The following is a 24,542-nucleotide window of genomic DNA, read 5'->3' as shown; positions in this document are numbered from 1 at the left end:
CGGCCCCGGCCCCACGCTACCCGCCCCGGCCCCACGCTACCCTACTGGCCCCGGCCCCACACTACCCGCCCCGGCCCCACGCTACCCTACCGGCCCCGGCCCCACGCTACCCGCCCCGGCCCCACGCTACCCGCCCCGGCCCCACGCTACCCGCCCCGGCCCCACGCTACCCGTCCCGGCCCCACGCTACCCGCCCCGGCCCCACGCTACCCGCCCCGGCCCCACGCTACCCGCTTGACTCTTTAGCCCTCAGGGCAATTAGTTGGGTCGCCAACTCTGGGCAGAAGTTTCATCACATGACCTCCAACCCCCACATTCCCACCATTGGCCGCCCAACACGTCCATCCTCGCGACACCCCTCCCCCCACACTCCCGCCATTGGTTGCCCAACACGTCCATCCTCGCGACACCCCTCCCCCCACACTCCCGCCATTGGTTGCCCAACACGTCCATCCTAGCGACACCCCTCCCCCCACACTCCCGCCATTGGTCGCCCAATACGCCCATCCTAGCGACACCCCTCCCCCCACACTCCCGCCATTGGTCGCCCAATACGCCCATCCTCGCGACACCCCTCCCCCCACACTCCCGCCATTGGCCGGCCAACACGTCCATCCTCGCGACACCCCTCCCCCCACACTCCCGCCATTGGTCGCCCAATACGCCCATCCTAGCGACACCCCTCCCCCACACTCCCGCCATTGGTCGCCCAATACGCCCATCCTCGCGACACCCCTCCCCCCACACTCCCGCCATTGGTCGCCCAATACGCCCATCCTCGCGACACCCCTCCCCCCACACTCCCGCCATTGGTCGCCCAATACGCCCATCCTCGCGACACCCCTCCCCCCACACTCCCGCCATTGGTCGCCCAATACGCCCATCCTCGCGACACCCCTCCCCCCACACTCCCGCCATTGGTCGCCCAATACGCCCATCCTCGCGACACCCCGCCTTCCCATGGCCAATTGGAAAGTGAACAGACTCTCCTTTACCCGATTGGATGATTCTTGACTGTCAGTCAAACAGCCTTTACCTCCATCTCCAATATTTTTATAACTAATAAACAAAAATGTTCAAAGAAAATAAAACAACACACAGACAAAGCAAACTGTCCGGCCCAGGGAGACTGGAGATTCCTGATGCTGGTGACAGTTTCGGAGTTTAGTGTCTGTGTTGATGGTCAGTTTCCCAGTGACCATACTCGGAACTGCCCAATCATTTCGTGTGATGCTTCTGATCACCTGAGAACAGCACAGGTAACGAGGACCAATGAATAATCATAGAATCATACAGTACAGGAGGAGGCCATTCGGCCCATCGTGCCTGTGCCGGCTCTTTGTAAGAGCTATCCAATTAGTCCCATTCCCCTGCTCTTTTCCCTTAGCCCTGCAAATTTCTCCTTTAAATGTTCTGTAAATCTATGTCTGAAAGGCTGTGCAGATATATTTTGTGACTGATTGATGCTGATGAAGAATCTTCGGCCTGGACTGTGGGGTGTGAGTACTGAGAGTTGCTGCTCTCTCTGTTGGGAAGGTGCCGTGTACCAGAAATATCCCAAGATGAAGAGTGTGAGGAAGATCGTTCCTTTCGCATCTTTGCCAAAAGAGGAGGAGATTTGTTCGACCTCGCTGGTACGATGTGTGTGTCTCGCAGCCCTGGCCTTTTCCCGTCAGTGTTTACCCAGTTTTTTGAGTTGACCGTTTCTTTTTTAATTCATTCTCGGGATGTGGGCGTCGCTGGCAAGGCCGGCATTTATTGCCCATCCCTGGTTGCCCTGAGAAGGTGGTGATGAGCAGTAAATGCCGGCATGGAATCGCTGGTTGCAGGTTTAATACAACTGATTGGCCACTTCAGAGGGCAGCTAAGAGTTGGTGTGGGACTGGAGTCACCTATAGGCCCAGACCGGGTAAGGACGGCAGGTTTCCTCCCCTAAAGGACGTCAGTGACCAGTTGGGATTTTACAACAATCCGACAATTTCATGGTCACTTTTACCATTTTTTTATTCCCAGATTTATTTTTTAAACTGAATTCAAATTCCCAAATGCGAATGGAAACTCACAGTTAATTTGTGGTTCCGAATGTAGCTTTAGAATTTTTATTTGCTTCCCTCCCCCCTCGTTCTGCGGCTCACCGTGACCCCTTCACCCTGTCACTGCGGCTCAGTGTGACCCCTTCACCCTGTCACTGCGGCTCAGTGTGACCCCAGCACCCTGTCACTGCCGCTCACTGTGACCCCTTCACCCTGTCACTGCCGCTCACTGTGACCCCAGCACCCTGTCACTGCCGCTCACTGTGACCCCAGCACCCTGTCACTGCCGCTCACTGTGACCCCAGCGCCCTGTCACTGCGGCTCAGTGTGACCCCAGCGCCCTGTCCCTGCGGCTCACTGTGACCCCTTCACCCTGTCCCTGCGGCTCAGTGTGACCCCAGCGCCCTGTCACTGCGGCTCACCGTGACCCCTTCACCCTGTCACTGCGGCTCACCGTGACCCCTTCACCCTGTCACTGCCGCTCACCGTGACCCCTTCACCCTGTCACTGCGGCTCACTGTGACCCCTTCACCCTGTCACTGCGGCTCAGTGTGACCCCAGCACCCTGTCACTGCGGCTCAGTGTGACCCCAGCACCCTGTCACTGCGGCTCACCGTGACCCCTTCACCCTGTCACTGCGGCTCAGTGTGACCCCTTCACCCTGTCACTGCGGCTCAGTGTGACCCCAGCACCCTGTCACTGCGGCTCAGTGTGACCCCAGCACCCTGTCACTGCGGCTCAGTGTGACCCCAGCACCCTGTCACTGCGGCTCACTGTGACCCCTTCACCCTGTCACTGCCGCTCACCGTGACCCCTTCACCCTGTCACTGCGGCTCAGTGTGACCCCAGCACCCTGTCACTGCGGCTCAGTGTGACCCCAGCACCCTGTCACTGCGGCTCACCGTGACCCCTTCACCCTGTCACTGCCGCTCACCGTGACCCCTTCACCCTGTCACTGCCGCTCACCGTGACCCCTTCACCCTGTCACTGCGGCTCAGTGTGACCCCAGCACCCTGTCACTGCGGCTCAGTGTGACCCCAGCACCCTGTCACTGCGGCTCACCGTGACCCCTTCACCCTGTCACTGCGGCTCACTGTGACCCCTTCACCCTGTCACTGCCGCTCACTGTGACCCCTTCACCCTGTCACTGCGGCTCACTGTGACTCCTTCACCCTGTCACTGCGGCTCACTGTGACCCCTTCACCCTGTCACTGCCGCTCACTGTGACCCCTTCACCCTGTCACTGCGGCTCAGTGTGACCCCAGCACCGTCACTGCCGCTCACTGTGACCCCTTCACCCTGTCACTGCCGCTCAGTGTGACCCCTTCACCCTGTCACTGCCGCTCACCGTGACCCCTTCACCCTGTCACTGCGGCTCACTGTGACCCCTTCACCCTGTCACTGCCGCTCAGTGTGACCCCTTCACCCTGTCACTGCGGCTCAGTGTGACCCCAGCACCCTGTCACTGCGGCTCACTGTGACCCCTTCACCCTGTCGCTGCCGCTCACTGTGACCCCTTCACCCTGTCACTGCCGCTCAGTGTGACCCCTTCACCCTGTCACTGCGGCTCAGTGTGACCCCAGCACCCTGTCACTGCGGCTCACTGTGACCCCTTCACCCTGTCGCTGCCGCTCACTGTGACCCCTTCACCCTGTCACTGCGGCTCACTGTGACCCCTTCACCCTGTCACTGCCGCTCACCGTGACCCCTTCACCCTGTCACTGCCGCTCACCGTGACCCCTTCACCCTGTCACTGCGGCTCAGTGTGACCCCAGCACCCTGTCACTGCGGCTCAGTGTGACCCCAGCACCCTGTCACTGCGGCTCAGTGTGACCCCAGCACCCTGTCACTGCGGCTCAGTGTGACCCCTTCACCCTGTCACTGCGGCTCACTGTGACCCCTTCACCCTGTCACTGCGGCTCACCGTGACCCCTTCACCCTGTCACTGCGGCTCACCGTGACCCCTTCACCCTGTCACTGCGGCTCACCGTGACCCCTTCACCCTGTCACTGCGGCTCACCGTGACCCCTTCACCCTGTCACTGCGGCTCACCGTGACCCCTTCACCCTGTCACTGCGGTTCACCGTGACCCCGGCGCCCTGCCACTGCGGCTCACCGTGACCCCAGCGCCCCGAGACTGTCCAAGTTCAGCTGGCCTCCAGCAGACAGATGAAACCTTCCCCTGCCAGCCTGGGATAGGACTCGGTCCGAGCCATGGAATACGAGCGTCTAACCCACTGAACCGCCCAGTTCCCAGGACATATGCTGATAGGATGAGATGGTGGGAGGCGGCTCGTGTGGACCATAAACACCGGCCTAGACCAGTTGGGCCGAATGGCCTGTTTCCATGCTGTAAAATTCGATGTAGTTCTATGTTATATAATGTCAGATTTTGACTCTTGGTGTGACAGAGTAAAGTTGACCATTTGAAAATGGTCAGATGGTGAATTCTGCGCCAGGGGCAAAGGTCACTTCCATTCTGAGCAGGTGCCAGAGCAAATTTTAAGGCCTAGAATTTAGGACTTGTGATATCAGCTTACGATATTAACATGTCTACTTCACCCATCGTTAACTGATCCATTAAAGCTGTTTAAAATGAACCGACCTTTGTTAAGCTGGAGGATTTTGCACGGCTGTGTTAAGTGTTCGGACGTGGTGTTCGGACGTAGCTACACACTGTCTCATATCCGGCCTTCCGTTTCATAGAGAAAAGTTAATCCTTCCATTGTTGCACGTCAGACAAGAAATCACCTGGGGTTCGTGGTCCTGATTTCTGAACAGTGAACCCTGCTGGGAAGTCCCCATGCATGGACACTGGGGAGAACAGGATCGTGCTCCCTCCCCCCATGGTCAAATAGCCGGTTAACTCTCCCATGTCCAAAATTGGGCACTTATTTGGAGAGGTTGCCAGTGCCCACGGAATTATATCCCAATTATATTAGAAACACGAGAGAAGATCATTGGATAATTAAAGCCCACCCCCTTCATAAATCAGCTATTTATGGTATCTGATTACATTTTGAATAACCTCCAGTGTTTTTATTTTTACCTCTGTTCCTTTACCTGGTCCGTTATTCCAAACACTCGGTGAGTTTAGAAGGGTCCTGTCAGATATCTGCCCTGAATTTTGGGTTCAGCTGATTTCCTCTCCTGTTCTCTGCCTTCAGGAGATGGGATGGGGACGGGGACGGGGGGAATGTTTTGAGCTGTGATTCTCTCTGAGTTATTCCCTCACTGATCAAACTCCTGCCATTTTTCTCTGTAAAGTGGCTGCAGAGGTTCAGTATCAAGAAGTTGAAGTTGGATCTGCACAAACTCGCCTCTGGCCCGGACTGTACACACGAGAGGAAACGGGTCCGGGCTTTACACAGAAGGGTCTCTGCCAAGTACTGTGCCACTTTCCCCAGTGTGGAGATCAGTGTAAGTCCTGGCTGTAAGGCAAAGACACTCATTGCTCCCTCCAATGAATTGTTCACAACGCAAATCGTTGCTAACTTACTTTCTGTTGTCATGTGTCGTTCAGTGGGAGCATCTACAAACTGAGAGGAAATAACTTAAAGCAGCAGCTTGTAGTTTATATTAGTGTCAGCCGTGGCTCAGTGTGTAAACACTCTCGCCTCTGAGTTCACACTAGAGACCCAAATGGAATAATAATAACTGAACGCCCCCTGAGATTGGGGATTCCAGATGTTTGAACTCGCAATAATTGGAAATACCAATTCCTTAAGTAGTTCCTTTGTCTTTCAAACCCTTTAATTCCTGCCAACGACTGCTTGGCTCGGCTCTGGGTCAGAGGGTTGTGAGTTCGAGCCCCGTACCGGGGGTTTTGGGCTGACGTTTCAGTGCAGCACCGATGGGGTGCAGCCCTGTCAGAGGTTCACCCACTTCAGATGAGATGTTAAACTGAGGACCCCCCCACCCACGAACCTGCTCAGGTGGATGTTAAAGATCCCACTGCACTATGGAACATAGGAACAAGAGGAGGCCATTCAGCCCCTCGAGCCTGTTCCGCCATTCAATTAGATCATGGCCGATCTGTATCAAGTCCATCTACTCGCCTTGGTTCCATATCCCTTAGTACCTGGGGGAAGAAGAGCAGGAAGTTCTCCCGGGGTCCCGGGCCTTCATGCTTCCCTCTGCCAACACGTTCATCTCATTGCTGTTTATGGGATGTCCCCGGTGTGCAGTGGCAGATGCGTTTACCTTCACAACAAGAGGGCAGTCCCCAAAAAACGCGTGAAACACTTTGAGGTGTTTTGATATGATCAGGGACTAGGGGTTGATTAGGATTCGATGTTTGATTGGCCAAAGACTGAGCGTCCACTTTACGGTTTACACTTCCAGGGCGTTGTGAAGCATCTCCAGTTACAGCCTCGTGAGCTGGAAGAGTACATTGAGCAGGTGGAGAGAGTCCTGCGTCGATACCTGCAGCGATTGCAGTGGCTACTATCAGGTGAGATCTGTGCGTAATCACAGACTGTAAGGACAAAGCCAACCGAAAATAACAACAGCCTGCATTTATATAGCGCCTTTAATGGAGGAAAACGTCCCAAGATGCTTCACAGGAGCGATTATCAAACAAAATTTGACACCGAGCCAAAGAAGGAGATATTCGGACAGGTGACCAAAAGCTTGGTCAAAGGGTCTTGGAGGAGGGAGAGGCGGAGAAGTTTAGGGAGGGAATTGCAGAGCTGAGAGCCTAGACAACTGAAGGCACGGCCGCCAATGGTGGAGCGATGGGAGTGGGGGAATGCACAAGAGGCCAGAGTTGGAGGAACACGGAGGGTTGTTGGGCCTGAGGAGGTTACAGAGATAGGGAGGGGCGAGTGATTTAAACACAGGTAGAAGAACTTTAAATTGGAGGGATTATGGGACTGGGAGCCAATGTAGGTCAGTGGGCATAGGAATGATGGGTGAGCAGGACTTGGTGAGAGTTAGGATTCAGGCAGCAGCTGAAAGCATTTCCGTGTATTTTGTGTGGTGATTTGTACAGTGACTGGGTTTTGGCGACACTTTTGGTGATCTTAGTGCATGACTGTGTGTCAGACGTGGCTCTCCCACAGTAGCACTCCCGTCTCTGAGTGAGAAGGTTGTGAGTTCAAGTACGAGAGCGGGAGGAGAGTCCGAGAGGTGAGCGCAGTGTAAGAGGAGAGTCCGAGAGGTGAGCGCAGTGTAAAAGGAGAGTTCGAGAGGTGAGCGCAGTGTAAGAGGAGAGTCCGAGAGGTGAGCGCAGTGTAAGAGGAGAGTCCGAGAGGTGAGCGCAGTGTAAAAGGAGAGTTCGAGAGGTGAGCGCAGTGTAAGAGGAGAGTCCGAGAGGTGAGCGCGGTGTAAAAGGGGAGTTCGAGAGGTGAGCGCAGTGTAAGAGGAGAGTTCGAGAGGTGAGCGCAGTGTAAAAGGGGAGTTCGAGAGGTGAGCGCAGTGTAAGAGGAGAGTCCGAGAGGTGAGCGCAGTGTAAGAGGAGAGTCTGAGAGCGGGAGGAGAGTCAGAGAGGTGAGCGCAGTGTAAGAGGAGAGTCCGAGAGGTGAGCGCAGTGTAAAAGGGGAGTTCGAGAGGTGAGCGCAGTGTAAAAGGAGAGTCTGAGAGGTGAGCGCAGTGTAAGAGGAGAGTCTGAGAGCGGGAGGAGAGTCAGAGAGGTGAGCGCAGTGTAAGAGGAGAGTCCGAGAGGTGAGCGCAGTGTAAGAGGAGAGTCTGAGAGCGGGAGGAGAGTCAGAGAGGTGAGCGCAGTGTAAGAGGAGAGTCAGAGAGGTGAGCGCAGTGTAAGAGGAGAGTCTGAGAGGTGAGCGCAGTGTAAAAGGGGAGTTCGAGAGGTGAGCGCAGTGTAAAAGGGGAGTTCGAGAGGTGAGCGCAGTGTAAAAGGAGAGCCCGAGAGGTGAGCGCAGTGTAAAAGGGGAGTTCGAGAGGTGAGCGCGGTGTAAAAGGGGAGTTCGAGAGGTGAGCGCGGTGTAAAAGGGGAGTCTGAGAGTGGGAGGAGAGTCCGAGAGGTGAGCGCAGTGTAAAAGGGGAGTCCGAGAGGTGAGCGCAGTGTAAGAGGAGAGTCCGAGAGGTGAGCGCAGTGTAAAAGGGGAGTTCGAGAGGTGAGCGCGGTGTAAAAGGAGAGCCCGAGAGCGGGAGGAGAGTCCGAGAGGTGAGCGCAGTGTAAAAGGGGAGTCCGAGAGGTGAGCGCAGTGTAAAAGGGGAGTCTGAGAGTGGGAGGAGAGTCAGAGAGGTGAGCGCAGTGTAAAAGGGGAGTCCGAGAGGTGAGCGCAGTGTAAAAGGAGAGTCTGAGAGGTGAGCGCAGTGTAAAAGGGGAGTTCGAGAGGTGAGCGCAGTGTAAAAGGAGAGTCTGAGAGCGGGAGGAGAGTTCGAGAGGTGAGCGCAGTGTAAAAGGGGAGTCCGAGAGGTGAGCGCAGTGTAAAAGGAGAGTCCGAGAGGTGAGCGCGGTGTAAAAGGAGAGTCTGAGAGGTGAGCGCAGTGTAAAAGGAGAGTCCGAGAGGTGAGCGCGGTGTAAATCTAAGGCAAGTCATGGCAGCACAGCTCGCACCCGTGATATGCTCCTCCTGCACTATGTGGGAAGTCATGGACATTACAGGTGTCCCTGGCGACCATGTGTGCAGGAAGTGTGTCCAGCTGCAGCTACTGGCTAACCGTATTTCGGAGCTGGAGCTGCGGGTGGATTCACTGTGGAGCATCCACGATGCTGAGACTATCGTGGATAGCACGTTCAGTGAGGTGGTCACACCGCAGGTAAAGATTACGCAGGCAGAAAGGAAATGGGTGACCGCCAGGCAGAGTAAAAGGACCAGGCAGGTAGAGCAGGAGTCCCCTGGGGCCATCTCCCTCTCAAACAGATATACCACTTTGGATACTGTTGGGGGAGATGGCTTATCAGGGGAAAGCAGCAAGAGCCAGGTTCGGGGCACCACGGGTGGCTCTGCTGCACAGGAGGGGAGGAAGAAGAGTGGCAGGGCTATAGTGATAGGGGATTCAATTGTAAGGGGAACAGATAGGCGTTTCTGCGGCCGCAAACGTGACTCCAGGATGGTATGTTGCCTCCCTGGTGCTAGGGTCAAGGATGTCACAGAGCGGCTGCAGGGCATCCTGGAGGGGGGAGGGTGAACAGCCAGCAGTCGTGGTCCATATCGGTACCAACGACATAGGTTAAAAAAAAGGGATGAGGTCCTGCAAGTTGAATTTAAAGAGTTAGGATATAAATTAAAAAGCAGGACCTCAAAGGTAGTGATCTCAGGATTACTACCGGTGCCACGTGCTAGTGAGTATAGGAACAGGAGAATAGACCAGATGAATGCGTGGCTGCAGGGATGGTGTAGGAGGGAGGGATTTAGATTCCTGGGACATTGGGACCGGTTCTGGGGAAGGTGGGACCTGTACAAGCGGGACGGGTTACACCCGAGCAAGACCGGGACCAATGTCCTCGCGGGGTGTTTGCTATTGGTGTTGGGGAAGGTTTAAACTAGAATGGCAGGGGGATGAAACCTGAGCAGGGAGACAGAGGAGGGGGAAACAAGGATAGAAACAAAAGACAGAAAGGGAAGAAGCAATAGTGGAAGGCAGAGAAAACAAGGGCGAAAAAAAATAGGGCCAAAGTGCAAAATAAAACCATGATGACTAGCAATCTTAAAAAGACAAGTCTAAAGGCATTGTGTCTTAATGCACGGAGCATTCGCAGTAAGCTAGATGAATTAACAGCGCAGATAGATATTAACGGTTCTGATATAGTTGCGATTCCGGAGACATGGCTGCAGGGTGACCAAGAATGGGAACTGAACACCCAGGGGTATTCAATATTTAGGAAGGACAGGCAAAAAGGGAAAGAAGGTGGGGTAGCGTAGTTAGTAAAGGAGGAAATCAATGCAATAGTGAGGAAGGATATTGGCTCGGAAAATCACAATGTGGAATCTGTATGGGTGGAGCTAAGAAACACCAAGGGGCAGAAAACGTTGGTGGGGGTTGTCTATAGGCCCCCAAACAGTAGTGGAGATGTAGGGGAGGGCATTAAACAGGAAATTAGAGACGCATGCAAGAAGGGTACAACTATAATCATGGGTGACTTTAATCGACATCTAGATTGGTCAAACCAAATTAGCAATAATACTGTGGGGGAGGAATTCCTGGAGTGTGTACGTGATGGTTTTCTAGACCAATATGTTGAGCAACCAACCAGAGAACAGGCGATCCTAGACTGGGTATTGTGCAATGAGAAAGGATTAATTAACAATCTTGTTGTGCGGGGTCCCTTAGGGAAGAGCGACCATAACATGATCGAATTCCTCATTAAGATGGAGAGTGAAGTAGTTGAATCCGAAACTAGGGTCCTGAATCTAAATAAAGGAAATTATGAAAGTATGAGGTGCGAGTTGGCGATGATAGATTGGGGAACTTTACTAAAAGGGATGACGGTGGATTGGCAATGGCTAATATTTAAAGAACGTGTGCAGGAATTACAACAATTATTCATTCCTGTCTGGTGCAAAAATAAAACAGGAAAAGTGGCTCAACCGTGGCTTACAAAAGAAATTAGGGATAGTATTAGATCCAAAGAGGAGACATATAAAATTGCCAGAAAAAGCGGCAAGCCTGAGGATTGGGAGCAGTTCAGAATTCAGCAAAGGAGGACAAAGAGATTGATTAAGAGGGGAAAAATTGAGTATGAGAGTAAACTAGCAGGGAACATAAAAACTGACTGTAAAAGCTTCTAGAAATATGTCAAGAGAAAAAAGATTAGTGAAGACAAATGTAGGTCCCTTACAGTCAGAAATGGGGGAAATTATAATGGGGAACAAAGACATGGCAGAATAATTAAAAACATACTTTGGTTCTGTCATCACAAAGCAGGACACAAATAACCTGCCAGAAATGTTAGGGAATCAAGGGTCTAGTGAGAGGGAGGAACTGAAGGAAACCAGTATTAGTAAAAAAAATAGTGCTAGGGAAATTAATGAGGCTAAAGGCTGACAAATCCCCAGGGCCTGATAATCTACATCCCAGAGTACTAAAGGAAGTGGCCCTGGAAATATTGGATGCATTGGTGATCATCTTCCAAAATTCTATAGACTCTGGAACAGTTCCTACAGATTGGAGGGTGGCAAATGTAACCCCACTATTTAAAAAAGGAGGGAGAGAAAAAACAGGGAATTACAGACCAGTTAGCCTAACATCAGTAGTGGGGAAAATGCTAGAGTCTATTATAAAAGATGTGATAACAGAACACTTGGAAGCCATTAACGGGATTGGACAAAGTCAGCATGGGTTTATGAAAGGGAAATCATGCTTAACAAATCTACTGGAGTTTTTTGAGGATGTAACTAGTAGAATAGATAGGGGAGAACCAGTGGATGTGGTGTATTTGGATTTTCAGATAAGGTCCCACACAAGAGGTTAGTGTGCAAAATTAAAGCCCATGGGATTGGGCGGAATATACTGGCATGGATTGAGAATTGGTTGACAGACAGGAAACAGAGAGTAGGAATAAACTGGTCTTTTTCCAGGTGGCAGGCAGTGACTAGTGGGGTACCGCAGGGATCAGTGCTGGGGGCCCAGCTAGTCACAATATATATCAATGATTTGGATGAGGAAACTAAATGTAACATTTCCAAGTTTGCAGACGACACAAAGCTGGGGTGGAATATGAGCTGTGAGGAGGATGCAAAGAGGCTCCAATGTGATTTAGACAAGTTGGGTGAGTGGGCAAGAACATGGCAGATGCAGTATAACATGGATAAATGTGAGGTTATCCACTTTGGTTGTAAAAACAGAAAGGCAGATTATTATCTGAATGGTCATAGATTGGGAAAAGGGGAGGTGCAACGAGACCTGGGTGTCCTTGTACACCAGTCGCTGAAAGTGAGCATTCAGGTGCAGCAAGCAGTTAGGAAGGCGAATGGTATGTTGGCCTTCATTGCAAGAGGATTTGAGTACAGGAGCAGGGATGTCTTACTGCAGTTATACAGAGCCTTGGTGAGACCACATCTGGAGTATTGTGTGCAGTTTTGGTCTCCTTATCTGAGGAAGGATGTCCTTGCCATGGAGGGAGTGCAACGAAGGTTTACCAGACAGATTCCCGGGATGACAGGACTGACGTATGAGGAGAGATTGGGTCGACTAGGCCTATATTCACTAGAGTTTAGAAAAATGAGAGGTGATCTCATCGAAACATATAAAATTCTAACAGGACTGGACAGACTAGATGCAGGGAGGATGTTCCCGATGGCTGTGGAGTCCAGAACCAGGGGTCACAGTCTCAGGATACGGGGTGTGCCATTTAGAACCGAGATGAGGAGAAATTTCTTCACTCAGATGGTGGTGAACCTGTGGAATTCTCTACCACAGAAGGCAGTGGAGGCCAAGTCATTAGATGTATTCAAGAAGGAGATAGATATATTTCTTAATGCTAAAGGGATCAAGAGATATGGGGAAAAAGCAGGAACAGGGTACTGAGTTAGACGATCAGCCATGATCATTTTGAATGGCGGAGCAGGCCTGAAGGGCCGAATGGCCTACTCTTGCTCCTATTTTCTATGTTTCTATGTTTCCCCACTCCAGTGATTTGGGCATTAGGCCCACAGCAGTACTGAGGGAGTGCTGCACTGTCGGAGGGTCGGTACTGAGGGAGTGCTGCACTGTCGGAGGGTCGGTACTGAGGGAGCGCCGTGCTGTCGGAGGGTCAGTACTGAGGGAGTGCTGCACTGTCGGAGGTGCCGTCTTTCGGGTCAGACATTAAACCGAGGGCCCTGTCTGCCCTCTCAGGTGGACGTAAAAGATCCCATGGCCACTATTCAAAGAAGAGCAGGGGAGTTCTATCTGGTGTCCTGGCTGACATTTATCCCTCAACCAACATCACTAAAAAGCAGATCATCTAGTCATTAACTCATTGCTGTTTGTGGGACCTTGTCTGTCTTTCTTTCTTTCGTTCGTTCCCTCCCTCCATCCCTATCAAGGTTCTGTGGTTGGGCTGCTGTGTGATTGTCAGGGTAGTGTCGATGTTTTCTGTTGCGAGAGATGTTTTATCTTGAAATATCCTTGAGTAGGAAGCAGGCGTTTGTTTGGAACAATCTTGGAGAAGAGGGTCTGCCTCCTGCTGGACACCTCTGGCTCTACCGATCGCTATCTGGCCGAGCTGAAGAGGGAGCTCACTTCACTGATCTGGGAACAACTGAGGAAAAATAGCCACAGGTGAGGAAAATTAGTTACAGTGGGATCCCTGTGATCCACAGTCCCCATTACATAAACGAGGCTTGTATTCCCTGGAATATAGACGGTTAAGGGGTGATTTGATTGAGGTTTTTAGGACTTTGAAAGGAATTGATAGGGTAGATAGAGGGAAACGTTTTCTGCTGGTGGGGGAGTCTAGGACAAGGGGACATAACCTTAAAATCAGAGCCAGGCCATTCAGGAGAGAAGTTAAGAAACACTTCTTCACACAAAGGGTGGTAGAAGTGTGGAACTCTCTCCCACAAAAAGCAGTAGATGTTCAATTAATAATTTTAAATCTGAGTTCGATAGATTTTTGCTCGCCAAGGGTATTAAGGGATGTGGAGCCAAAGCGGGTGGATGGAGTTAGGATACAGATCAGCCATGAACTCATTGAATGGCAGAACAGGCTCGAGGGGCTGAATGGCCTCCTCCTGTTTCTTTATCCAGCAGGATTCTCTCAGCCTTGTGCGAGACTATGTGCTGATTCCTCTGTTATTTGTATTTTTTGCCTGTTTTTCTTAGTGAATAATAACACTTATAACACGCAGAGACTCAGTCTGTCGCGGTGATCACGCAGAGACTCAGTCTGTAGCGGTGATCACGCAGAGACTCAGTCTGTCGCGGTGATCACGCAGAGACTCAATCTGTCGCGGTGATCACGCAGAGACTCAGTCTGTCGCGGTGATCACGCAGAGACTCAGTCTGTAGCGGTGATCACGCAGAGACTCAGTCTGTCGCGGTGATCACGCAGAGACTCAATCTGTCGCGGTGATCACGCAGAGACTCAGTCTGTAGCGGTGATCACGCAGAGACTCAGTCTGTCGCGGTGATCACGCAGAGACTCAGTCTGTAGCGGTGATCACGCAGAGACTCAATCTGTCGCGGTGATCACGCAGAGACTCAATCTGTCGCGGTGATCACGCAGAGACTCAATCTGTAGCGGTGATCACGCAGAGACTCAATCTGTCGCGGTGATCACGCAGAGACTCAGTCTGTCGCGGTGATCACGCAGAGACTCAGTCTGTAGCGGTGATCACGCAGAGACTCAGTCTGTAGCGGTGATCACGCAGAGACTCAGTCTGTCGCGGTGATCACGCAGAGACTCAATCTGTCGCGGTGATCACGCAGAGACTCAGTCTGTCGCGGTGATCACGCAGAGACTCAGTCTGTAGCGGTGATCACGCAGAGACTCAGTCTGTCGCGGTGATCACGCAGAGACTCAGTCTGTAGCGGTGATCACGCAGAGACTCAGTCTGTCGCGGTGATCACGCAGAGACTCAGTCTGTCGCGGTGATCACGCAGAGACTCAGTCTGTAGCGGTGATCACGCAGAGACTCAGTCTGTCGCGGTGATCACGCAGAGACTCAGTCTGTCGCGGTGATCACGCAGAGACTCAGTCTGTCGCGGTGATCACGCAGAGACTCAATCTGTCGCGGTGATCACGCAGAGACTCAGTCTGTAGCGGTGATCACGCAGAGACTCAGTCTGTCGCGGTGATCACGCAGAGACTCAGTCTGTCGCGGTGATCACGCAGAGACTCAGTCTGTCGCGGTGATCACGCAGAGACTCAGTCTGTCGCGGTGATCACGCAGAGACTCAGTCTGTCGCGGTGATCACGCAGAGACTCAGTCTGTCGCGGTGATCACGCAGAGACTCAGTCTGTCGCGGTAATCCGAACACACTGGGAATTCCATTTCAGGTTTTTTTGAACTCCCTCGATAATTCTCTTGCGTTGAGATTTTTTTGGCCATTTTTCCACAGAAAAGATTTTGGGGGGGAAAAGAGTTACTTTTTTATTATTTTGTTATTTCTTATGTACTTTTAAGGGTTGGGTTTTCAAAACAAAGTGAATTCACACAGGTTTAAAAAGAAAGGCGACAGGAATTTGGAGAATGTGTATTAAAGCTCAGCATTGACACTGTGACCCACGGCGATTGGGAACAAGAGTGGGGTCTTCATGGAGTCATACAGCATAGAAGGAGGCCATTCGGCCCATCATGCCTGTGCTAGCTCTTTGAAAGAGTTATCCAATTAGACCTCCTCCCCTGCTCTTTCCCATAGCCCTGCAAATTTCCACCTTTCAAATATTTCGGGGCACTTTTCAAGTGTTATCTCATCCTAAGGACTCCCAGCGAGCATTTACACGTAGAGGTGGAGGGGAGGGGAATGCCCCTTGCTGCTGAACTTTGCATGAAGGCAGAGGGCGTGGTGGCAGGTTTGATTGGCAGCTCTTCCGGCCAATGCCCGGCCAGGGTAGAGAAATCAGGAAACCAAACCCCAACTTCCTGCGAGAACGGGAAAAGGAGGGTGAGCGGGGACCCACATATCAGGCGTCGGGTTTATAAACAGAGAAAGGCTGCGAAGAGTTTTTAGCCAGGCTCAAAGTGGTAAACGCTGGAGGGACAGTTAGACGATAATCTTGTTTAAGTCAAGCAAACTGGCAGAGGCACGATGGGCCGAATGGCCTCCTTCTGTGCTGTATGGTTTTATGATGTGAGTGAGGGGAGACTGTGTTGATATTTGCAGCCCTTGTGGGAAGGCGATCTCTAAAGGCAGGGAAAGTGACGTTTGTGTGCGATTCACACACAGGGCAGCTCTCCACCAGACTATGATTTGAGCAATCAATGACCAATTACAGTTTGGAACAGTTCAAATTCACGTGTCCACCATTTGGTGCTGGGAGGTTGTTTCCCCAGGCTGGAGAGTCTAGAACTAGAGGATATAGTCGCAGGATAAGGGATCGGCCATTTAAGACTGAGATGAGGAGGAATTTCTTCACTCAGAGAGTTGTGAATATTTGGAATTCTCTACCCCAGAGGGCTGTGGATGCTGAGTCGTTGAGTATATTCAAGGCTGAGATGGATAGATTTTTGGACTCCAGGGGAATCAAGGGATACGGGGATCGGGCGGGAAAGTGGAGTTGAGGTCGAAGATCAGCCATGATCTTATTGAATGGCGGAGCAGGCTCGAGGGGCCGTATGGCCCACTCCTGCTCTCATTTCTTACGTTCTTATGTTGACTTGTATGACTCATTTTTTAATGTTTCTCCAGTTACGTTACGCAGCACAGCGGCTCAGACGGGCTTTGATAGGATTAGTTGGTGTTTGAGCTGGTCAGGTGCCAGAGGAAGCTTCCTAGTTATTCATTTTGTTTTGTTTTTATTTTGGTTCCAGCTTTAACTTGCTGTGTTTTGCCGAGTGTGTGGACGCCTGGCAGGATCGCCTGGTCGAGGCTACAGATGAAACGTGTCATGATGCCATTCAATGGGCATCAAAGGCCGTTGCCCACGGGAACACCTGCACCCTGGAGGCTTTACAGGTCAGCTTCACTTTTGCAAGGACTTTTTTTTTATTCAGTCACAAAAAATCCTGGACTTTGTTGAGAGCGTTGATGTAATTTGTGACCAATCCCACGCGCTTTAAAGAAAATGCAAGAATTCTGCAGATGCAAAGAGTTTCTGGGGAAGGGTCGTGATCTGCTTTTCTCCACAGATGCTGCCTAACTTGTAATTTTCTGTTCTTATTTATGCATTTTAAAGACCCTTGCTCATTTTGTGTTACACGCAGTAAATGGCACGGACTATTGCCATCCTGCTCTTCATTGTATTCGAGGCCCAGTGTTTCAACAGCCTCCTCAGCACCAGGCCATAGATGCATCTGCCTTTTTTTGTACGTCAAGCTCCTTGGGAAGTTTTACTACTTTAAAGGTGCTATATAAATGCAAGTTTGTTGTCGTGTCTGATACCAGGTTCTTTCTGTACCCATAGCTAGTAATGAGCAGTTATTTTATTGTCACAAAAGATTTCACAATACAATTTGATAGAAAATTACAGCACAGAAGGAGGTCATTCGGCCCATCATGTCCATGCCGGCTGAAAAAGAGCTATCCAGCCTAATTCAACTTTCCAGCTCTTGGTCCTTAGCCCTGTAGGTTACGGCATTTCAACTGCACATCCAAGTATTTTTTAAATGAGTTGAGGGTTTCTGCCTCTACCACCCTCTCAGGCAGTGAGTTCCAGACCCCCACCACCCTCTGGGTGAAAAAAATTCTCCTCAACTCCTCTCTAATCCTTCTACCATTAACTTTAAATCTATGTCCCCTGGTCTCTGACCCCTCTGCTAAGAGAAATAGGTCCTCCCTATCCACCCACATAATTTTATATACCTCATTAAATCACCCATCAGCCTCCTCTGTTCCAAAGAAAATAACCCCAGCCTATCCAATCTCTCCTCATAGCTAAAATTCTCCAGTCCTGGCAACATCCTCGTAAATCTACTCTGTACCCTCTCTAGTGCAATCACATCTTTCCTGTAATGTGGGACCAGAACTGTACGCAGTACTCAAGCTGTGGCCTAACCAATGTTTTATACAGTTCTATGCCTCGGCTAATAAAGGAAAGTATCCCATATGCCTTTTTAACCGCCTTATCTACCTGTCCTGCTACCTTCAGGGATCTGTGGACATGCACTCCAAGGTCCCTTTGTTCCTCTACACCGCTCAGTATCCTCCCATTTATTGTGTATTCCCTTGCCTTGTTTGCCCTCCCCAAATGCATTACCTCACAATTCTCCAGATTGAATTCCATTTGCCACTTTTCTGCCCACCTGACCAGTCCATTGATATCTTCCTGCAGTCTACAGCTTTCTTCCTCACTATCAACCACACGGCCAATTTTTATATCATCTTCTTGATCAAGCTCCCCACATTCAAGTCCAAATCATTAATATATACCACAAAAAGCAAGGGATCTAGTACTGAGCCCTGTGGGACCCCACTGGAAACAGCCTTCCAGTCACAAAAACACCCATCGACCATTACCCTTTGCTTCCTGCCACTAAGCCAATTTTGGATCCAACTAGCCACTTTCCCTTGGATCCCATGGGCTTTTACATAGAAACATAGAAAATAGGAGCAAGAGTAGGCCATTCTGCCCTTCAGGCCTGCTCTGCCATTCAAAATAATCATGGCTGATCGTCTAACTCACTACCCTGTTCCTGCTTCTTCCCCATATCCCTTGATCCCTTTAGCATTAAGAAATATATCTATCTCCTTCTTGAATACATCTAATGACTTGGCCTTCACTGCCTTCTGTGGTAGAGAATTCCACAGGTTCACCACCCTCTGAGTGAAGAAATTTCTCCTCCTCTCGGTTCTAAATGGCATACCCCGTATCCTGAGACTGTGACCCCTGGTTCTGGACTCCCCAGCCAGTCTTTTTTTTATTCGTTCATGGGATGTGGGCGTCGCTGGCGAGGCCAGCATTTATTGCCCATCCCTAATTGCCCTCGAGAAGGTGGTGGTGAGCCGCCTTCTTGAACCGCTGCAGTCCGTGTGGTGACAGTTCTCCCACAGTGCTGTTAGGAAGGGAGTTCCAGGATTTTGACCCAGCGACGATGAAGGAACGGCGATATATTTCCAAGTCGGGATGGTGTGTGACTTGGAGGGGAACGTGCAGGTGGTGTTGTTCCCATGTGCCAGTCTGCCATGTGGGACCTTGTCAAAAGCCTTGCTAAAATCCATGTAGACAAAATCAAATGCGCTACCCTCATCGACCCTGCTTGTTACCTCCTCAAAAAATTCAGTCAAGTTAGTCAAACACAACGTTCCCTTAACAAATCCATGCTGACTTTCCTTGATTAATCCATGCCTTTCTAAATGACGATTAATATAATCCCTCAAAATTTTTTCCAATCATTTGCCCACCACTGAGGTTCGACTGTCTGGCCTGTAATTATTTGGTCTATCCCTTTCTCCTTTTAAACAACGGTACTACGTTAGCAGTCCTCCAATCCTCCGGCACCACGCCTGTAGCCAGGGAGGATTGGAAAATGATGGTCAGAGCCTCTGCTATTTCCTCCCTTGCTTCTCTTAGCAGCCTGGGATACATTTCATCCGGGCCTGGCAATTTATCTACTTTCAAAGATGCTAAACCCTTTAATACTTCCTCTCTCACTATGTTTATCCCATCCAATATTTCACACTCCTCCTCATTAACTACAATCTCTGCATCGTCCCCCTCTTTTGTGAAGACAGACGCAAAGTATTCATTAAGAACCAAACCCACATCTTCCGCCTCCACACACAGGTTACCTTTTTGGCCTCTTGCTCTTTATGAATTTATAAAACATTTTTAGGTTTTCCTTGATTTTACTTGCCAGTATTTTTTCATGCCCTCTCTTTGCTTTCCTAATTTATTGTCCTGTAAAACAGAAGGCCTTTCAGTATGTGGACGTACAGGGAATATACTTACTGACTGACGGAAAGCCAGACACCAGCTGTAGTTTGATCTTGAAGGAGACTCAACAAATGAACCAGGGGCGAGATATCAAAATTCATACCATTTCGTTCAACTGTTTAGACAGGTGAGGCGCAGAGGCGCTCTGCTGGAGGTGATCACTGTGTGTTTCCTTGAGACTTAGCCTTAAGTCACTGACTTCAAGGTCCTTTGATAGTGTGAACTTCATCAGGACTTATCCAACATGTTGGGCTGGCAGTGGAGTCAGGTTGTCATCTAGAACTGAAGCAAGACTCCATTATCCCAATTCCACGTGTTCTGCCAGTATAACCAGGCTGGCATGATTGCGGTTACAATATAAAAGGTGCCAGAGTGATGCTTGAACCTGGTTGATGTTGACACACACGCATTTAATGCAACCGTATGAAAATCCCTTTAACCGCTGTTTAATATGAGGGCAGACTTAATCATGCAATCTTACAGCACAGAAGGAGGCCATTCAGCCCATCGTGCCTGTGCCGGCTCTTTGAAAGAGCTGTCCAATTGGTCCCACTCTTCCCTGCTCTTTCCCCATAGCCCTGCAAATTTTTCCTTCTCAAGTATATATCCAATTCCCTTTTGATAGTTACTATTGAAACAAGGGGAAAATTTAAAATGACCAATAGAAAGATAAATGTAAAACAAATAGTTCAAATTCAGATTTTGAGATTGAGGTTTTGAATGACTCCATCTCACCAATTCTCCTTCTTCTTATCCTTGCTTTTGCTTTAGGCAGAAGCATTCTTCCTCTTCCCACCATCCCATTGAGCTGTTTGTAAATCTCCCACCTCTCCACTGGGGCTTTTAAGCAATGGAAGGCTGGATGAGATAACTGCCTTCCAATCACTCCCCACTTGTTCCGGATTCTATATTCACTTTAAGAAGCTTTCCGTGCTTTTGCCGATTCATTTCTGGTTCCCTTGCCGACAGCACCGCCAATGAGTTCCTCAAGAAGTTAGCTGCCCAGACCAGAGGCCGTTTCCACCGTTGCCATGGAGCCATTGATGGTCAGCTGGTAGCGCATAAAATGCTGGCGGGAGGATTTTCCGATGAAGACGTAGGTTTCTGACATCGGTTTATTTAAATTATTTGCTGTTATCAAATTTCCTCATATATGTAAGTGATTATTTATACGCAGTGAGTATTGACACCACCGTGTCAGCCAATGAGTTGGAGACAGGGTGGGATTTACAGCAAATAGAGTCTATTTAAACAGTCTGTACAAACTACAGCAAACAGAACTCATGATCAAAACTACAGCAAAGTCTCCTGATAAAAGCAGGATTATTTTTCCAGCAAAATGCAGTGAGTGGAGGATAGTTACATAATACAAATTATGCGGATAAAATCAATCCCAGTCACTTCCAGCAGTGCGGTCTCCAGGCGTGATTGACGGGGGAATTACCCAATCATCTCCATTCCGGCCGGGAATAGTGGTATCACTATATGCAGCCTTATTTTATAAACCAAAAACCTTTTACTGTATCGATAACTTAGAAATAATGATTGAGGTTGGTTCTGTAAATATTGAATTGCTAATTGGCTCCACGTCTTGGATTGATTAAATATTATATGTACAGATATCCTGGATTATATTAGAAATGGTGCATTCAGTAAGTGCAGATGTCACAATCGAAACATCACACTTTATTACAAATGCAAAACTGCCTTTAAATGCTGGGTGTTACTGACCTGCGGATTCCAAGCTGCAAAATTCCATGACTAAACAATTATATTCTGACCTGTTTCGCTATTCATTTAACAGCAATTGGGCTTAAAGATATATAGATGCACCCTTGCAGGATTATACAATGTGCATTACTTGCTGTAAAACTCTTGTCCTTATAAAACAACATTTAATTTGACTTATGGTGAGCATTGCCACTGGGGATCGACAGTGAATTTCTTATTTGTCCAATGTTACGATTTCTGGTTCCAGAATCCTAATCTTCCTGCATTTGAAGGCGACGATTTAAAGAGGCTTTCTGGAGAAATAAATAAAGCTAGACGATTCTTAACGCAAGCTAAGTCCTTCAGGTTGGTGCTACAGACGAGTCCTCCATTATTCACCTATCAATTATCTGACCTCCTGTTTAATCTTCAGAAATTTCACAGGATTCAGTCCAGCAGCAAAATGTCGCTTCACTGTACAGCTTGGTCAATGGGAATGAAGACAAGTACAATGCAAATATTGATAGACCTGTTCCATATATTGATATCCCTATTGATGGACCTGTTCCATATATTGATATCCCTATTGATGGACCTGTTCCATATATTGATAGACCTGTTCCATATATTGATATCCCTATTGATGGACCTGTTCCATATATTGATATCCCTATTGATGGACCTGTTCCATATATTGATAGACCTGTTCCATATATTGATATCCCTATTGATGGACCTGTTCCATATATTGATATCCCTATTGATGGACCTGTTCCATATATTGATAGACCTGTTCCATATATTGATATCCTTATTGATGGATCTGTTCCATATATTGATATCCCTATTGATGGACCTGTTCCATATATTGATATCCTTATTAATGGATCTGTTCCATATATTGATATCCCTATTGATGGACCTGTTCCATATATTGATATCCTTATTGATGGATCTGTTCCATATATTGATATCCTTATTAATGGACCTGTTCCATATATTGATATCCGTATTGATAGACCTGTTCCATATATTGATAGACCTGTTCCATATATTGATATCCCTATTGATGGACCTGTTCCATATATTGATATCCCTATTGATGGACCTGTTCCATATATTGATATCCGTATTGATGGACCTGTTCCATATATTGATAGACCTGTTCCATATATTGATATCCCTATTGATGGACCTGTTCCATATATTGATATCCTTATTGATGGATCTGTTCCATATATTGATATCCCTATTGATGGACCTGTTCCATATATTGATATCCTTATTAATGGACCTGTTCCATATATTGATATCCGTATTGATAGACCTGTTCCATATATTGATAGACCTGTTCCATATATTGATATCCCTATTGATGGACCTGTTCCATATATTGATATCCGTATTGATAGACCTGTTCCATATATTGATAGACCTGTTCCATATATTGATATCCCTATTGATGGACCTGTTCCATATATTGATATCCCTATTGATAGACCTGTTCCATATATTGATATCCCTATTGATGGACCTGTTCCATATATTGATAGACCTGTTCCATATATTGATATCCCTATTGATGGACCTGTTCCATATATTGATATCCCTATTGATGGACCTGTTCCATATATTGATATCCGTATTGATGGACCTGTTCCATATATTGATATCCCTATTGATGGACCTGTTCCATATATTGATATCCCTATTGATGGACCTGTTCCATATATTGATAGACCTGTTCCATATATTGATATCCCTATTGATGGACCTGTTCCATATATTGATATCCCTATTGATGGACCTGTTTCATGTATTGATATCCCTATTGATAGACCTATTTTGAATATTGATGGACCTGTTCCATATATTGATAGACCTGTTCCATATAGTGCTAATCCTATTGATAGCCCTGTTCTGTATAATGTGCACAGTGAAACAGTTAGCAATGGTGTGTAATTGGCTGCTCTTCTCATTTTCAACAGAGCGTTACTTTTGGAGAAGCAAGTGAAACCGGATCAGACGGGCACCGGAACATGAGTACAGTACGTAATCAGTATGTCCTGAATTCCCCCGGCAGGGGAAATAGTTTCTCTGTGTCTACCCTATTAAATCCCTTTAGCATATTAAACACCTCGATTAGATCACCCCTCAACCATCTAAACTCAAATGAATATAAAACCAAGTTTATCCGACCTAGCTTTACAATTTAACCCTTTGAGCCCTGGCTGGTAGCATTCTGGTGAATCTGCACTTAACCTCCTCCAGGGCCAATATCCTCCAATATCTTTTATTCGAACCCAACTCCAGCTACATAATCTACTCTGACATTTCAGTACGGTTCTGAGAGATTGCTGCACTGTCAAAGATGTGGTGTTTCGGATAAGACTTTAAATTGAAGCCCTGTCTGGCTCTTCAGGTGGATGTAAAAGATCCCCAGGCACTATTCAAAGAAGAGCAGGGGAAATTTTCCCGATGTCCGGACCAACATTCTTCCCTCAACCAACACCACCCAAACCCATTAGCTGGTCACTTAATCACATGGGATCTCGCTGTATGCCAAGTGTTTGCCCACATAACAACAGTCACTGCACTTCAGTGTAACTCATTGTATCTGGAACGCTTTGAGATGTTTCTGAGACCTGTGACAGGGACCTGTATAAACACAGGTCTTTTTCTTCAATCCCAAGTAGCTAATATGTCAATGTCCATAAACTGATTTCACTAATATAATTCATTCTAATAGGAACCTCAAATCTGTAATTTGGCTTGGAACTAACCTCACAAAGCAACGTCAGGAAATAAGAACATTTGCTCAGCAAATTTTGAGGCGATTCTTCGAATGATTCCATGACACATTTTTAAAATGCTTTATTTCAGCCAATATTTTTTCTGTGAATTATATGGATAATTTGCACTCAAATTTTGTAAACTTTATAGAAGTGTGTTCTTTGATACCTTGATAAATCATTGTAATTTTTGTATGTTTTATGACAAATTAAGATGCACAATGAATATTTATAATAAAAAAAATGTTTGTGTCTGTGTTTTTTTTCAACATTAACCTTGCATTTAGAATCAGAGACTGATACGGCCCAGAAGGAGACCATTTGGCCCATTGTGCCTGTGCTGGCTCTTTGAAAGAGCTATCCAATAAATTTTCTTTTGTGCCCCTCACATTCACAGAAATGCCACACAGTGGGGAGGAAAAGAGAAAGCGAGCATTGAGCAGTAGGGAGAGAGGGAAAAGTCTGATCAGAAAAGAGGCTTTTTAAGGCAGGCTGGAGTTGGTCAGTTGGATGGATCTGTGGGGAGAGTTTCAGAGGGCAGGGGTGTAATTACTGAAAGAGCAGAGGGCAAAGAGTAGACGG

At 48.4% G+C, this 24,542-nt stretch overlaps 1 protein-coding gene across 4 annotated transcripts in view; it reads left to right on the top strand.

Moving 5' to 3' along the window:
* vwa3a (von Willebrand factor A domain containing 3A) overlaps nt 1-24,130 on the top strand; it is a 51,121-nt gene extending 26,991 nt beyond the window's left edge. For 2 of the 4 annotated variants that reach the window (XM_068003534.1, XM_068003533.1), the window contains exons 25-34: nt 1,537-1,634; nt 5,301-5,453; nt 6,378-6,486; nt 13,058-13,202; nt 16,397-16,541; nt 19,434-19,585; nt 20,428-20,554; nt 21,437-21,534; nt 23,157-23,216; nt 23,918-24,130. In XM_068003534.1, coding sequence (XP_067859635.1) covers nt 1,537-1,634; nt 5,301-5,453; nt 6,378-6,486; nt 13,058-13,202; nt 16,397-16,541; nt 19,434-19,585; nt 20,428-20,554; nt 21,437-21,534; nt 23,157-23,211 — 1,082 coding nt within the window. In that variant the 3' untranslated portion in view covers nt 23,212-23,216; nt 23,918-24,130. Of the gene's footprint in view, nt 1-1,536; nt 1,635-5,300; nt 5,454-6,377; nt 6,487-13,057; nt 13,203-16,396; nt 16,542-19,433; nt 19,586-20,427; nt 20,555-21,436; nt 21,535-23,156; nt 23,217-23,917 lie in introns of those variants that run through there. The other 2 variants (XM_068003536.1, XM_068003537.1) reach the window with 2 other exon arrangements.
* Nucleotides 24,131-24,542: the final 412 nt, after the last annotated feature.

This window comes from Heptranchias perlo, chromosome 22 (assembly GCF_035084215.1).
Source record: "Heptranchias perlo isolate sHepPer1 chromosome 22, sHepPer1.hap1, whole genome shotgun sequence".
Classification (NCBI taxonomy): Eukaryota; Metazoa; Chordata; class Chondrichthyes; order Hexanchiformes; family Hexanchidae; genus Heptranchias; species Heptranchias perlo.
This window is presented reverse-complemented; position numbering and strand designations above follow the sequence as displayed.